Raw genomic sequence first — 16,225 nt, 5'->3', positions numbered from 1 at the left:
AGGAAGCAATATAGGAAAAAGGTATTTATATATCATTTAGCTCTTGCATCTCTGGAAAAAAAGCAGAAAACTTTCTCCCTCCTGAAGGTTCTGACAAGGAAGGAGCCTGGGTGGGGGGATCTGGCTGCAGCCCCTGCCCTGAGACCAGGCCAGCCTTGACCACCCTGTGGATTGTGGAACACCCCACTAACCCAACAATGCGCTCTGGCATTAAACACACCTCACATCAGAGAGATCACATTGCAATTAAGCATTGTATCAAGAGTCCAATTAACACCCAGGCTTCTGGAACTCACTAATTTGAGTAGGCTGAGGCTGTATCTGGAGCCCATTTTGGTTTGTGATTTAATTTTGGACAGATTATGTAAAGTCAGTGTTGGTATTTCACTGTAATGGTTCATTATTCCGAATGGTATTTGCTGTAGTTTAAGGAAAATATGGAAGTTGATGATACAAAGCCGCATTTTCTCACTGAAAAAAAGTCAGGGGAAGTTCTAAAAATAAAGGTGCAAATTTTTCATGTGTGAGGGCTGTTCCCCATCCCTTCCTCTAAGAGCATCACCCCTATAAATATCCTCAAAAAATTTTCACTGTTTGGTCCTGCAACTTCAGAATTCACAGTCAGTCAATACTGTTAATGCACCTTGTTAATTTGATAGGATTTGTCAGGTAACTCCACTGGAAAATTATATAAAACTGTTCCAGATGAACAGATGATAGTGACATGAATTAAAGTGATAGAACAATAGTGGAATATAAACCAGAAATGACACCCAAAGTGGCTGTTGATTTATTGCCATCCTGAGTTTGGTTCTGGGCTTCCATGTATATTAGTGCTACAAATCTGGGTCCATTTAGCAGCGAGATGCTCATACATACATCACCAGCTCCTGCTCCAAGCCAAGGTCACTCCCCATTGCATCAATCTTCTCAGCAGAGGCTACTTCACCATTTTGTAACCATCTCAGACGGAACAGACTTCCTCCTCTTTCATCTTTTTTTTATCATGTAAAATACACTTTAACTTCTATTATTTTTATCTGCAAATTGTTGCTGTATACTTCATCCATTATTTCTGTATCTTGACATCACTGGCTCAAGCTCACCCACATCCAGAGAGCACATTGACAAAGAATGTTGTCTTTTTTGTGTTATTGTTCTCACAATCTGGATGTGTTGAAACCTGAAATCAAAATACAATTGTGTCTGTGGCTTCTGCAGTCTCTGTCTCGCAGCACGAATCACTCACACTCAAAATCCAAGTAAAAATGCTCCTTCTACTGTTTATTAAATTCATTCATTTTGTCAAAAGGAATACCACCAATGTATGGGTCCAGTAACAGTGTTCTGTTGTTGCTCCCTTTGTTGGGGTCTGCAGTTGCCTCCTCCCCTTCTTGCCAGCAGTCATTTTCCCAGTCAATATGCTCCTGTTAGTTCTGCTAATGTAATACACAAGTAAATGTGTCTTGTTCTCCACAACATGATAGAGCCTTTGTAAAACTGCTGAGAGTGCTGCTGTGTGTGCACTACCCTGTGATATGGGCTGAAACACAAAGCCCAGACCTTAAACTGCCACCTCAAATGCAATAAGCCCATCACTCAGAGGGCTGGGCACTCCTCCCATGGCCATCCACACATCACCTTGTACTACAGAGCTGCGCACAATGCACAGAACATCAAATTTATTCCCATGTTTTTCATAAACCTTGTCTCAAATTCAGGCCTCAAAACAACGAAAACATTTCAAAAAAGTGCAATCCACTCCTGCACAGCCGCTGGCACCATTGATCTGCCATCAAAGAGCAAAGGAATGGCAGAGGATTTCTCAGGGTCCTCGAGGAACACTTGCTCTGCTATGGCAAAAAAAGGCTGCAAAGGAAAGTGTTTGCAACTGGCCATCATCAAACTGCTGGAGAACAGCTCCCAGACCAGGCACTGTGGCTGAAGACAAAAAATTAGTGCCTGTTTTTACCATTTCAGGGAGGAAGAAGCAGTCTGTCACTTACAGGTAACATGTAGCACTCATCAGCCCAAACCCAAATAGCCCCTCCCTCAGTCCTTGTTTTACCAATCTTGCTCTTTTAATATCTTTTAAAAATTCAGGAGAAACCCCAGAAACTTACTCAGACTTTATAGAAATATTTTGATTTTCTAAATTTGCCCAAGGTTTGAACACCCTGCTGGGGTTTTCTTTGATTTTTAAAAAATAATTAGATTACAAAACCCCATTGTCAATGCACTGCCATCAAAATCCTGCAAGTTCACAGATTGTTATAAAAGGGAAATTTTATGGTCCTTACAGCACTGGGCAGGGTCAGCTCCTCCACTGCTGCACAAGTTAAGCCATTTGTTTCATTTAACAGCTCTTCTCCCTTAACCATTTATCTTTAGTGATCTGTCATGACCTTTTCAAGCTCTCATTTCTGACACTTCCCAGATACAGTGAGTCAAACTTCACTGGAAGCAAACTATCACACCCTGAGTTTGCTCGAACGCCACAAACATGCCCAGCACTGCCCTGCTCCAGCACCAGCTGATAAATCCTGCCTTAACTAGACAGCTCCAAATAAACCAAAAAAGCCTCTTCTGTGAGAATTTTACAGACACATCCCCTTACATGCGCTTCAGGATAGAAGAATGAGGAGACTGTAGTGACAATAATACAGGAGTTGGGATAAATTAACAATTCTGAATTCTACAGAATAAATGTATTTTGTAAACATTATGGCACATAATATCTTACTGCTGAATCATTTCTTTATGGAAGTATTTTCAGGAATGTCATAGGTCACCTACCAATGCATCATTAATCAAATTTTCACAATTTAAACACAAAGATAAAAAGCCATTCAATCATTTTAAAACAGTAATGGGGCTTTTATAATTCAGGATTCTGTCAGCCCTTGGCCTTCGGGTTTTCAAAAGCATTCAGCGAGCCAATAAGGACAATACAAAACCTTTGGAGAATGCTCGCTTATTTTGTTCCACCTCCAATTTCCACTAGGTCATTAAAAATCTTTCAGTCTCAGAAAAGGAAAAACCCAATAACTCCCAATTTTGCAAAGCCTCATTTAAAAATAACAAAACAGTTGGCAAGAAGCTTTCCATTAGGAAGCCCAGACTGAAAAAAAAGAGACGAGGTCATTAAATAATGGCCTTCGTTCAGAGGCAACATGTGCAACTGATTGGGGATAATAAAAATACCGAAGTATTTTCAACTGAAAGCAATATTTTTAACTGCTGAAATGCCAGCAACACTTTCAAATGCTCCCTGAGAAAACGGCCCAAGGTGATAATGACTGCTGGAGAGTGGCCTGAGATGTGCAGGCAGCGCTGGGACAGCACAGGGCTGGGCTGTGGCGCGGGTCGCTTTACCTAGCTGCACGTCCGTGGTGAACCGCAGCCGGTGGATCATGCTGACTTTGAAGGACTTGTAGTGGTGGCTGCTGAGCATGTCCTGCACTGTGGCAATATCGATCTGGGGATCCTCCTCTGAGACCTCTTCTCCTCTTGAACCTGCAAGACAAGCCACAGTCCTGAAGGGGAGGTTTGGCACGCCACGGGGAGCTGGCTGGGGGAGCACCGAACGCTCGGAGAGGAGGAAATGCCACCCTCCAGCCCAGGGCAGCAGCGAGGCACTGGTGGCAGTCGGTGGTGGCTGCAGGAAGAGCAGCACACCGTGCCAGCACGCTTCTGGCAGCACGGGCAGCCCCTGACCACGGCGTGCCAGGGGAGGAGCAGGGACACCCTGCTGCCAGCACCGCCTGCCACCCAGCACGGAGCCCAGGCACGGGCCACAGGTGCCCACAAGTCCAGCCAGAGGTGGGCCCAGAGGTGTCTGTCCCCAGAGGTGCCACCCTTGATGCCAACACTAGCACACATCTCCCATGTGCTGGCAGCACCTCGGGCTGGTGTGAAGCTGCACTTTATTTACTGATTAGTATTCTTATTACCACTGCAGGTACTGCCTTTATAAAAGGCAACAACTCATTAAGCCAAATGCCAATTACTGAAAAAATATAACGCACTTTAAAGATTTTTTACATTTTATGATGTTGGATTAACACCAATTTCAACATTACTATAATGCAATATATAATTGCAGAGAGTAATTTCGATGCCAGCTGCTAATAAAGCACCTCAGCTCGAAATGATCATTCAGATGCTGGTAGATAAAGTGGCATAAATATGTTTGAAAACTGATTTAGCTTCTTACAGGAGATCCTGAGGAATGACACATTTTGTTTAATATCCTGGCTAATGTAGTCCTAAAAGCTGAACCAATTGCCAGTTCAGAGAACTAAATTTGCTGCAAGAGATTAATGAAAACTTCATATTTTGCTGAAATTTTAATAATGGGAAGATGAGATGATGGAGTTTTAGTACAGATTTTAAAGCTCCAGCAAAGCAGGTACCAGCCTGTCAGATTTTTCAGTATTAATTTTGCTTGAGATTTGTACTGTTGGAGTGGCCTCAACACTATACCACTGTGAGCATCTGCTGTTAAATGAGTCCAAAAGCACATGGAGAGCATAAAGCAGGAGATTCCCAGGTCAGAGACTTTCTCCACAGCTTTCCCAGTGCTGCCCTCCTCACACACCATGGACCCTCCTTTGGGGAAGTGGGACATCGAAGGGTTAAGCTACAAATTGGGCTGTGCCATTCGACTTGAAAGGATTCCAAAAACCAAATTAAACAGTCTCCATGTGAATTTATGCAGAGCCATCTTAACACTGCAACCACTCCATGCTCCAGAGTGACAAGATAAATTGTAATGGCTCCTTCCGAGACATTACAATGCATTTTGTCACAGACCCCTGTGTTAATGTCTCTATACTATGGATTATCATAATGTATCATGTCAAACCCTCATGCTGCACTACTCCAAAGATACACTGAGATATGTCAAACTTTTTGGTGCACTTAAAAGCATCTTGAGAGGCTGTGGTGTGGCCATGCGTGGCAGTGAAGCAGGATGGCAGTGGCACTGCTGCCCGGCTGCCAAGCGCGGGACCCTCCTCCAGGCTGGAAGGCAGCGGGGTGTCCCCACAGCCCTGTCCCCAGCTGTGTGGTCACCACGGCACCCTGTGCTGGGACAGGAGCTGGGACAGGGCAGAACCGACTCCCCCGACCCTGGGTTGCCCACAAAGCCCCCAGGCCAGGCCTGTGAAACACAGTGGGGTCGGTCACTCGTGCCACCTCCTCACCGAAAACTCTGATTTTCAACTGAGACCAGCAGCGATGGAACAGCACCAGCTCCATGAGCTGGAAGCAAGGCAGAAGCTAAACCAGAGCTTCCTCCTCTGGGTGCTCAGCTAAACCAGGAGCCTCCTGCAACAGGGACCCCTGCCAGCCCCGCAGCACAGATAAAAATGACACATTAGGAACACCACAGCACTGAAATGTCACATGCAGCCTACTCAAGAGCAAGTGAACCTGTATTTCCTCGATAAAACAACAAAACACAAAGTTAACTGCACTGCAAAAATGTCCCTTATTACTTTAATGTACTAGAATATTGCTTAATGAAAGTTCTTAATTGCAATACAATTAATTACATACACAGAGTCCCCAATTACATTTTCCAATAAGACATTGGCTTTGCTATAGGTCTAAAGGCACTAAACCAATTTTAATATATTAAGACCAATTTCCCTTGAATACTAATTACTATCTAATGATAAAATGAGAAAGAGGAACTTTCCAGAAGTAAGATGGCAAGAATAAAACTAAATTAGCCATGAACGGCTTCCTACCACACATAAAGGCATTTCGCATTACAAAGTGCAGCTTTCAATTTAAAGATAAATCTTTGTGCAAGTTAAAAGTTCTGCACACTGGAAGCAGTTTATTAGCTTGAATGCTATTAGTAAATGCTGGATGGAAAGGGGATTTCTCCATACATATTTCTTAATAATGGAAAGTTTTTGTTTCATTTAATACCCTGAAATATAAACTTTCTCTTTGCCCAAAGGAATGTGGCTGCTCTTCTCCCAGCAGATGCTTGGCATCATCCATATATATATTTATAAATGACTGAGACTATGAAGAGCACATTTACAAGTAATAGCTGCTACAACAGAGTTTTTTCTGACCGCCATATCGAAGCTAAAAGTATTTCAAATCAAGACAGAATGCACAAAGTGAATATTTCAGTTTGCTGATAGGATCGTCAAGCCATTATTTTATTAATAGTGCAAAACTGTCAATATTTCTAGTCTAATGTCATGCCAAAAGATAGCTCCTAAGCACCCCAAAATCCATTTTCTGACAGCGCAGCGAGGAGCCAGGCTCTGCACAAGGCAGGGATTGTGACTGATCTCACACGCTGCCCTTGAGCCCTCTGAGCAGGGGCATGCAGGGTGCCCCTGCCATGGGACTCCCCCCCAGCAGGGCTCCAGGTCCTGCTCCTAGCTGGGCACATCACTGCTGAACGAGGACAGGAACTCCCCCAGCTCAGACAACAAGGGCAGGAATTCTCCCAGCTCAGGGAATTTGGGTCTGGCAGCCCCAGGGATCCATCCCACACCTCTCCAGTGCCCAGGGGAGGAGCAGGGCTCACTTTGGTGTCCCCTGGCCTGGGAGGGAAGGGGAGCAGTGCAGCACAAGGACTTCAGGGGAAGGGAGAAGAGTCCCCTCAGCACTCTGACCGACACTGATTTTGGGCCAAGGCTCCTGAGGTTCTCCTGGAGCAGAGCAGACTGACTGCCTCCTGCTACACTAACTACAAACTTCCAACAGATTTACTCTTTAAGTAATGGGGCAATCTGAACCCAGTCACTCACGAGAGCAAAGACCTGCAGGAGATACAGCCACAGGCCACGGCCTGGATTCCTCCACAAATGATGAAAATACATTAAAAATGCAGTATCTACAGTATTCTTTTAATTACAGAGCCTGGGTTTAAAAAAATGTTACTTTAAATCAGAAGCAAAACCCATGCAAGTATGACTAGTGTGCATCATTTCATAGATTAAAAATCAATACAAAAATAATAGGTGGGATGCAGACGTCGGGGAATTCTGTCTTGTGGAAGAGCACAACTTGATTAGTGAGGTCAGAATTACTCCATTTCCTCAGCACAGCCCCCCTGCTCCCTCTTGCCAAGGTCTCTCCTACAGTTTCTCAGAACCATTTTATGAAGAAATTAACCAGGAGCACCAGGAGTATTTTGGGAGCAAGTCCCACCTTATGGAGAGCAGCAGCCAAAGCTGTGAGTGTTAATCCCAGCCCAGCAGCACTGGGGGCTCGTGCTGCTGCTCACTGTTGCAACCTGGGCTGTTTTGGGCTGTTCTGGGGATGCTCTGCTGCCATTCTGGGGTAAGATACAGCTGCTGTGGCCAAAAAGCATCAGTTGAAAGGTTTAACCTTTGCACAGAAAGAACAAACTCTTCCACTACTTGAAGCAGGCTCTTACTATGGCTGTGTGCAGTTCTTGGCTGAGGGCAGGACTGTGATGGTTTTACTCATTAGTACAATCAACATTTTTACACAAAATGGAATGAAAGAACACCAAAACTGAGAGCGGGGCTCTTGTAAAGAATGAAGGATGGACCAAAATGCCATAGGGAACAAACACGTCAATGTTAAATGTCTTTTTTTAAAGTTTCATATTGTTTCATGTAAAGAAATAAATCAGAAAATAAATATTAGGATCATTAAAACAGTAATAGAATAAAAATAATTGAGCAGAGCTGGAGAGAAGATTATTTGTCTGGCACTTCAAAAATCATCAAACTGCTCTAGTTATTTCTGCATGGCTAGTTTCTTTAAATTGTATTAGAAAACCCCAGTGCCTCTGTCAGCCACACTGACACGGCACAACACCCTGCAGACCAACCCCTCGACTCACTGAGCAATGTCTGCAACACAGACAGGTTCATATTTCGTGTTTTTCAGGGTTGGCCATAACTTCACAGAGCAGAGTTTAACAGCAAAAGATTAATCATGAAGTGATAAACAGGATGCAGACTATTTACTAAAGGTATGAGATCCATCATTTCCCTCTGGAATATTGTTTTGGCACCATGGAGAAGTGCCTCAGGACACAGAGTCTCGTCAAAACGTACTTGCCCAGACAGTACAGCTTGTGTTCCAAAATACATAACTTATGTGAGTTTAAGCAGTTTACAAGAGCAAAAGTGAAAAGGGGAAACATACTGTTCTCCCGGACAAGGCAGAATTCCAAAGTGCTCTGGCTCTCCAAGGTACAGTCTAAATCTACTGGGACATTAGGTTCACTCTGCTTCTCCAGCCGATACTGAGGACCTGAAACATAAAGTAACTTGTAAAATCATCTGTTTTCTAATACAGTGATGGCTTAGCACGTTCAACTAACACGAGGTTACGCAGCCCAGGAGCACAGCAGGTGGGGTGGATTCTCAGAGCCCTTGGCCAAAGGAAGGGCCCTGGCAGAAGCTGGAGGATGGTGGAAGGAAACAACACATTCCCGTTGCCTGCAGCTGTCCCCTGACCTGACAAGCCCCTGTGCAATGCTCCCACCTTGTTCCTACACCAGGTGAGCCTGCAGCAAACCCCTGCCCATGCTGCAGGGCAGGAGCACAGCCTGGTGTGGGAAACACCCGCCCGACCTCGCCGGACACCCGGGGATGTTCTGGGCACCTTCCCCCAGTGAAGAAGCCCCTGGTGTTTGCTCCCTGATGCCCATCCCTCCTGCCTGCACAGAGCACTGGGAAATACATGGGAAGGAAATCAGTCCTTCCTTTTGAACTGCACCACGCAGAGGGACAAATGCTGCTGCTTTGACTGAATTATTTTCACATTTTAACAGTAGATCTTGAAGGTTCAGGTGCCAACTTCTTTCTCTCCCAACCAAATCTCCGAAGTAAGGACTTAAAAAGCTGTTTTACAACTACAGAAAAAGTATCAAAAAAATATTTTTACAAAAACTAGGACATTTAAAAAAAAATCTTTTAGCTGAATGGCTCCTTAAACTACATGTATTAACTGGAACAAAACCAGGACACTCTGATTGAATTCCAGGTGAAGCCCCAAGTGCACCAAGTTCCAGGTGGGACTCTGAAGAGGAAAAGCTCCTTCCAAGGGCAGGGGGCAATGCCCTCCTGTCCTTGCTCCACTTCTGCTCACACCTGAGAGCTGAAGTGCACATTAAGTTCTCAGCTGTTTTAATCCAGTAAAACAACAGATACCTGAAAAATCTCAAGTAATTCAAAGCCCCTTTAACCAGGTCTCAAAAAACCTGGAACTGAAATAACAAAATCTATTCCCCCTTCACGAGTACTTAAAAGATTTCTGACTGTTTGCTGACTTTGAATTATGAGCATATATGATGAAACATTTAAAATATATAAAAAAATTAAGTCTTTCAGCCTCAGATGGCATGCCTAAGGAATGAAATTTGTTAGCCAATTAATTTTAAATTTACTACAGCAGAATTTCAATTATAGCTTCTCATTCCATCTTCCCACAGCCACGTGAGGCACTCCTTGGCCTGGGCGTGTTCCCTCCCTGATGAGTGTTATGGACACTCCTCAATCCCAGTGCCACTCAGAGCAGATGCAGTGCCAGGCTTTTTGCAGGACACAGGAGGAGCCCCACCCTGCCCAGCAGAACCAGTGATGGCACGAGGAGCTGCCACAGCACCTGCAGTGCAAACCACGCAGCACAGAAAGGCAAACAGCACCACCACTGCTCCTCTGCTGGCTACTGGAAATGTGATTAACAATTTAGATTTAAAATGAATTAGATAAACAGAGGCCTGCTTGTTAGGCAGAAGCAAAATATACTGAATTGAAAGAAATATCAAAGCAGTAAATCAATTTGGATTTAAAATGTGGTGTAGGTTTAAGAACAGGACCAGCGACAGCAAAACCGAATGGCTTTGTCTGTTCTTCCCAAGCACGTTCAGAGATTCACAAACTACATCCAAGGGAACTGCTGGCACAGATCTGAACATCTGTGCTGTTGGTACCCAGTCCCAAACCCCTACTCAGTGGGGGCAAACCCTGACACGATGGAAGGGTTAAATGCAGGCAGTATTCACCCTCCCTCTGTGTGGATCCCATTCCACCAGCTGGATCCACCCCAAAGGCCATCACCCCCATCAGAACCAGCTGCTGAACCCTGAGGAGAGCCATCAGGGATCACACCCCTCAGCATGCCCTGCAGTGGCACAGGATCATTTTTATCTGGAGCAGCTTGAGAATTCCATGATCAGGTAAATTGTTTTACCCAGTTTGTGTCAAGCCTGTATTAGCTCTGCTAATAAAGCAGGGAAATAAGAGCTCCAGAGCAGGAACCAGGTCAACCTGCCTTATGGATCACTCCTTAAAAACAGAAGATACTGAGAAATTAATAAAAAAGTGCAAACGGATTTTCAGAGAGTATCTACTCTTCAATTATGCTTTAAATATCTGCCCACATTTACATGACCTCTGCTTCCCAACAGATGAAGAATGTTAGGCTGAGTCTGTGGAGGAGTTTTACTATCAGGCTTCTCTCACATGTTCAAATGATGTCACTGTAGTAGGAATATTGGATAATTTAATGGTCTCCTAATGGAATCTTGCTCTGTGAATTTCAACAAATTTTCAAGTGGCAATACCATGGATGGATTTTATGGATTTCTGTAACCTCATGCAAATGTTCAATGCAGTTGTAAAATAAACCTTTGAAATCCTGGCACGGACTGTGCTGGCCAGTGTCTCAAGGCAAGCTTTCCTGCTGATGGCAGCTCCCAGGCTCCACACCCCTCCTGTGGGTGATCCTCCATCACACACATCCCTTCCATCTAAATCCCTGTTGAACCTCTCTCACCATGGATTCTGCCCACTTGGCTATTTCAAGCCACCCCTTTAGAGACAGGAATGGTCATCAGGAGTTAAAAACAAGGAAACAGACCCCAGGGCCCACAGCTTCCCTATGAGCACACAAAGGTGCCTGGGAAGAATCCCACCCTATAAGCAAATTCAGGGTCCCTGGTGCAGAAGGGAAGGGCCACCCGCATACCAACAAACCAATTCTGCTGCCATTTCAGCTGCAAAGCTTTCAGAAAGGGCTTTTGAAAGCACGACCCATCAGTTCTAATTTTTAAAACTTATCCTTTCAGTCAAGACTAGAAAAAGGCCCATTCCAACTTTTATCTCCACTACAAAGTGCTGTTATCTTGGGCTGTTGTCAGGAGCTCTCTCTCTCTTTCTGCTGACAAGCAGAGACTAGAGAGATAAGATTGGGAACGAATCTCACTTCTCTGAGTAAATAAATAATCAATACTCATCTAAATGTAAATGAGAAAGTATCCCCCTCTGATAACAGGGCTCTTATCAAACAGCCAATTTTCTGCAGACATTTGGCCTCAACCAAATCACCATCATTCAGCCCCAGCCTAATGGCTAAAAATCGTAACTAAATTGAACCGATCACCAGAGATCAACTAAGTTCAGCCATGGCTACTACGGGTTCAAATGTTTGGAATGCAATTTTTCCCCCATTAACTTTCAATAGCAATGAAGAATGCCACGGTCAGGGGTGAATCTGCACAATAAACAATACTAACACTGCAACAGGGAACCAGGCTTTAAACAAAACCCCAACCAAACCCCTCTCTGTCTCCAAACTAGTTACTAGGGTGAAATGAGGATTATAGAAAGAATATTTAATGTTTGTGGAGTTGTCAAACCCAAACAAAAAAGACCAGTACCAACAAAAAAAATCAAATTGTTGAAAACTGAGCCTGTATTTTACAGCATTGGTCTCTGCTAAGAAAACATATCCCTATGCCTGTATATCCCTCTCTTCACCTTCAAGAGCTCACCAACACCCCAGTTCCACCTGTGCTATATCAGCTGTTTCTGCTCCCTTTACAGTCTGTGCACTTGTCCAAAACACTTTTGAATTTCCCATTTCCATGACATTTACCTCCTGAATTTATTACACTGTGTGAGGAAAAGTATTCCTTTTGTTCCAATGGGCCATTGCCACCCCAGTGTTTGGGGTGAGCAGCTCCTGTCTCTGAACTACCAGGAAAAAAACCTTCCGAATTCACTGACCCCACCACCTGCACTTCACAGACAACTCTCGTACCCAGTTGTGCCTTTTCCACACCAGAAAAGCCCTTCTCTCCTCAGCATCTGCTCCTCATTTCACATGCCTGATCCATTTCCACACTCATCCCTTTCTGCATCTCTTCAATTCTCTTTTTTGAGGCAAAGTATAGCAATTAAGATGTGGGTACGTTGGGATTTATGAACTCAGTTCCTGATGTTCCATTTACCTGCTCCTACATGGAGCTGAAGTGTTCAGAGAACTACCTGTGATGATGCTGGATACTTTTCCTGACTGATGGAAGGTAATTAGAGCCCATCATTGTACACATATAGTTACAGTTGCTTTTCACCATGTATATTATTTTGTACTCATTGACACTGAATTCCCTCTCTCGTTTTATTGTCCTGTCACTCAGCACTGTGGATACCTCTGCAGTGCTTCACAGACAGCTGTTATTTGCACTATTCTTGCCTCTTTTGTATCAACAGCACATTTTGTCACATCAGCAGTCACATCCTTTCCATGCCCCACATTAAGGAACAATGCAGGTTGCACCAGTGCCACTGGAGCCCCACCAGTAAACTAGTTACTAATCAACGAGGGCCATTATTCCTATTCTTTGTTTCCTGTCTTTTAATCAATTATTAATCCATGTGAGGATCCTCCTTCTCATCCTGTGACAGCTTAATTGCTTTATGAGCCTTTGTCAAATCTTTTTTGGAAATCTAAGCATGCCATGGAAAACCCACCATCACACTCAGGTGGTCTCTGGCTCCCTCTCAGCCTGCTGGAGCACAGCCTGCTCTGCCACAGCCTTGCCCCTGTTGTTTCATTTGCTCACATGTCATCCATTAATGCTGCTCTTTGCTAGGGGTTTCTGCTGCAGTTCCACAGCTGATGAGACAGCCCAGGCACACCTGAACTCCTTCCACAACCCCCTGCCACCACCACACCCGAGAGCAGCTGGTGTGAGCAGCACCTGAACGGTGCAACACCTCCACACCTGACCTGCAGCACTCCCCAGACCCTGCTGCCTGCTCACAGGGCCCTGCAAGAGCCACGGAACCACAGAATGGCTCGGGCCAGAAGGGAACCCCATCTAGTCCTTTCCCCTGCCTGGCAGGGACACCTTCCACCACCCCTGGCTGCTCCAAGCCCTGTCCAGCCTGGCCTTGGACACTCCCAGGGATCCAGGGGCAGCCACAGCTGCTCTGGGCAAAGGAAAGAACAAAGGAAAAGAGAAAATAACTAAGAAAATGAAAAAGTAAAAATCAGAAATATGGACAGCTAGGCAGCCACAGCCCAACAGCCACGGCAACAGATGCTGGGCAGGAGGGAAGCAAAAGGGAACTGAGCACTGTCCACAGGCAGAAGGCAGCAGAGCAGTCAAAAAAACCCTGTTGATAAACACTTAACACTGATGTCCGTGGGACTTTCCCTTTCAAGTCCCTCCTTTCACAAGAATTTGTGATTTATTGCTTTGCTGCTCCATCCCTGGGCTTTGAAAGCGCGATTCCGCTTGAGTTTAAACTGTATTTATATTTATTTTTTTGTTATCGCTTTTTTATTATTGCTATAGAAAATATTTGCTGGAAATATGTTGCAGCTATTACAAGGTCATAAAAAAGAGGAGATTTATGTATTTCTATCATTTCAAATAGTCTGTCAGAAAGTATCAGTCGTGCTAAGTGTAAGACTGCTGGATTCCAGTGTTCCCTCTGCCAGCACATGGGCAGCAGATGGAGGAATTAAAATAGCTCAGTGTGGAGGCTCCTTGGGTGCAGGCTGGGAGGAGGGAAACCGAGGCAGCTCCTCGTCCTCCTGGGGGAACCCTGGGTCCCCATGGGTGCTGGCCATGGCCCCTGGGCCAGAAACAAGAAGGGCTGAGGGAGCAGCAGGATCAATCCAGTGCAGAGGGCAGAGAAAGTGGGAACAGGGAGAGGGCTCAGGCCTCCTCCTGCAGGAGCTTCCTTGGAGCACGACAGAAGGGGCAGGATTCCATTGTGTGCTTGGCAATGACAATAAGACAACAGAAAATATGTAAACAGTGTGAGAGGAACTGGCTGCAGAGCAGAATGTTTACATCTCCAATCCTGCTGCTGCGAGGACGTCTTAAATCTGTTTATCTGCTAAAAATCCCCAAAGCCCCTCAACACCTCTGAAGTGGAATAAAGATTTTATCATTACAAATGCAAATACTGGTTAATAAATAAAGATATTTAAATAATGAAAACAAACTTCTAACATTACAAACAAGCATGAGAGGTTTTTTTTAGCCCAATCTGTTTTTCCTTAACTTGCACTGTTGTGACATTACCAAATTTTACACACAGTTATCTGCCGCTCTCCACAGAAATACAGATGGTTTTTGTAGAAATAAACAGTCATTTATATGAAACAATTGTAAAATAGTTTATGGAAACCAGTGGTGTAATGCATTCAAATAAATGCCAGGCCTGGTTGATGGAGAGCCAAGGTGTTAAATCACACTGCTCAGGAATTCAGCTGTGGGAAACAGATAGTAAATCCAGAGTGACAGAATTTCCAGTGATGGCAAAGGTTTCTGACATCTAGTCCAGTACACAAAAACTACAGCAGTTCAAACCTATTTTACTTAACACTACCTTGACAGCCAGTGAAATTAAAGAATTTAGTCAAAAGCCCCTTAAAAAGAAACAAACACTTCATTTCTGGATTGCTTTTCTGGGAAACAGCAAATGTGCAGCACGGCCAGCAGCAACCCGGGCTGAGCACACCATCACCAGAAGGGTTTCACTTAATTTCGCCTTTTTGCATTAGCAATATGTAGCTCTAAATAAAGCTGAGACAAAATCATCATGTTTGATCTATAATGTAAAGCACCTACAGCAGAAATCCAATACACAGATTTTATTTTAAACTCTGCAGCTGCCCCGTTCTCAGCCCCCGCCAGCGCCTGGAATCGTCCCCAAGGGGCTGTGCTGGGGCCAGCCTGGACGGGCATTCCTGGCTGAGCAGCACCAGGGCTCTCCCACTGCCTGGATTATCAAGTGCCAAAGGTGCTTTTTCCCTGCTATGAAGACACCAGAGATTGCTCTGCAGTTTTGGGCAGCACAACCACGGTGCACTCAGGGTTCAGGAAAACAGAGCAGGGAGCAGCTGGTCCCATGAAGGTACCAGGGACCAGCTCAGTCTCTGCTCATCAGAGTGGGTGAAGCAAACACAAAAATCTCAGTCACCCAAACACTGAGCTGTACAGTTTAAAATGTCACATAAATTACAGCATTATGACCAACCCAGAAGAACCAGTAACCAGATGAATTCAATACCAACAGGTCCAAAGCAGACCCTCTTCAATATTTCATCTCAGAGGCCGGGCATGAAAATTCTTCTCACCCATGCAGGCTGATCCCAGCCCCTCACCAGCCCAGGGCTAACTGGCCACTGCTCTTCTGACCCACTATTCCCAAGCTTTATTCCCGATGGGCTGTTCCACGTACACCGACATCCCCGGCCCAGCACGCGGGGTCTGCTCAGCGTCACCAGGCTGGGGAGAGAGAAAGGGCACGAGGCATAAATCATCCTCACTGCAGAGCCAGGTCTGGAGGCAGAAGGAAACCATTCCCAGCAGTTCCATCTCCCCTCTCGGCACAGAGGAGCTCGCCCTGCTCACCCATCCTGCTGCGGGGAATGCCCCACAAAACCAGGCAGGGAGAGCTTCCCCTTCCCCATCAGCTCCTGGCTGGGGTGGTGAGGGGAGACCAGCACAGCTCTGGGAATGGGGGCACAGCTCTGGGAATGTGGGCACAGCTCTGGGAATGCCAGCACAGCTCTGGGAATGCCAGCACAGCTCTGGGAATGCCAGCACAGCTCTGGGAATGCCAGCACAGCTCTGGGAATGCCAGCACAGCTCTGGGAATGCCAGCACAGCTCTGGGAATGCCAGCACAGCTCTGGGAATGTGGGCACAGCTCTGGGAATGCCAGCACAGCTCTGGGAGTGTCAGCACAGCTCTGGGAATGCCAGCACAGCTCTGGGAATGTGGGCACAGCTCTGGGAATGGGGACACAGGTTGTTGAGCAGGGTGCAGAGAGCCCTGACCTGCAGGAGCTGGGCAGCACCCGACCCAGCACAGGGGGACAGTGCAGGACAGTGTGGGGACAGTGCAGGACAGCGTGGGGACAGTGCAGGACAGCGTGGGGACAGCGTGGGGACAGTGC

At 45.5% G+C, this 16,225-nt stretch overlaps 1 protein-coding gene across 5 annotated transcripts in view; it reads right to left on the bottom strand.

The window, feature by feature from the left end:
* Positions 1–16,225, bottom strand: part of MAPKAP1 (MAPK associated protein 1) — an 83,593-nt gene that overhangs the window by 13,507 nt on the left and 53,861 nt on the right. For 3 of the 5 annotated variants that reach the window (XM_005529151.3, XM_088065909.1, XM_088065908.1), the window contains exons 8-9: positions 8,161–8,268; positions 3,376–3,516 (exon numbers count right to left, since the gene is read on the bottom strand). In XM_005529151.3, the coding sequence (XP_005529208.1) occupies positions 3,376–3,516; positions 8,161–8,268 (249 nt within the window). The remainder of the gene's footprint in view (positions 1–3,375; positions 3,517–8,160; positions 8,269–16,225) is intronic. The other 2 variants (XM_005529154.3, XM_005529153.3) reach the window with 2 other exon arrangements.

The sequence above is a fragment of the Pseudopodoces humilis genome, chromosome 22 (genome assembly GCF_049639895.1).
Source record: "Pseudopodoces humilis isolate 2021_Gansu_Grassland_sample_001 chromosome 22, ASM4963989v1, whole genome shotgun sequence".
In the NCBI taxonomy this organism is placed as follows: domain Eukaryota; kingdom Metazoa; phylum Chordata; class Aves; order Passeriformes; family Paridae; genus Pseudopodoces; species Pseudopodoces humilis.
Note: the sequence above shows the minus strand (reverse complement) of the source record. Positions and strands in the feature narration are given on the sequence as shown.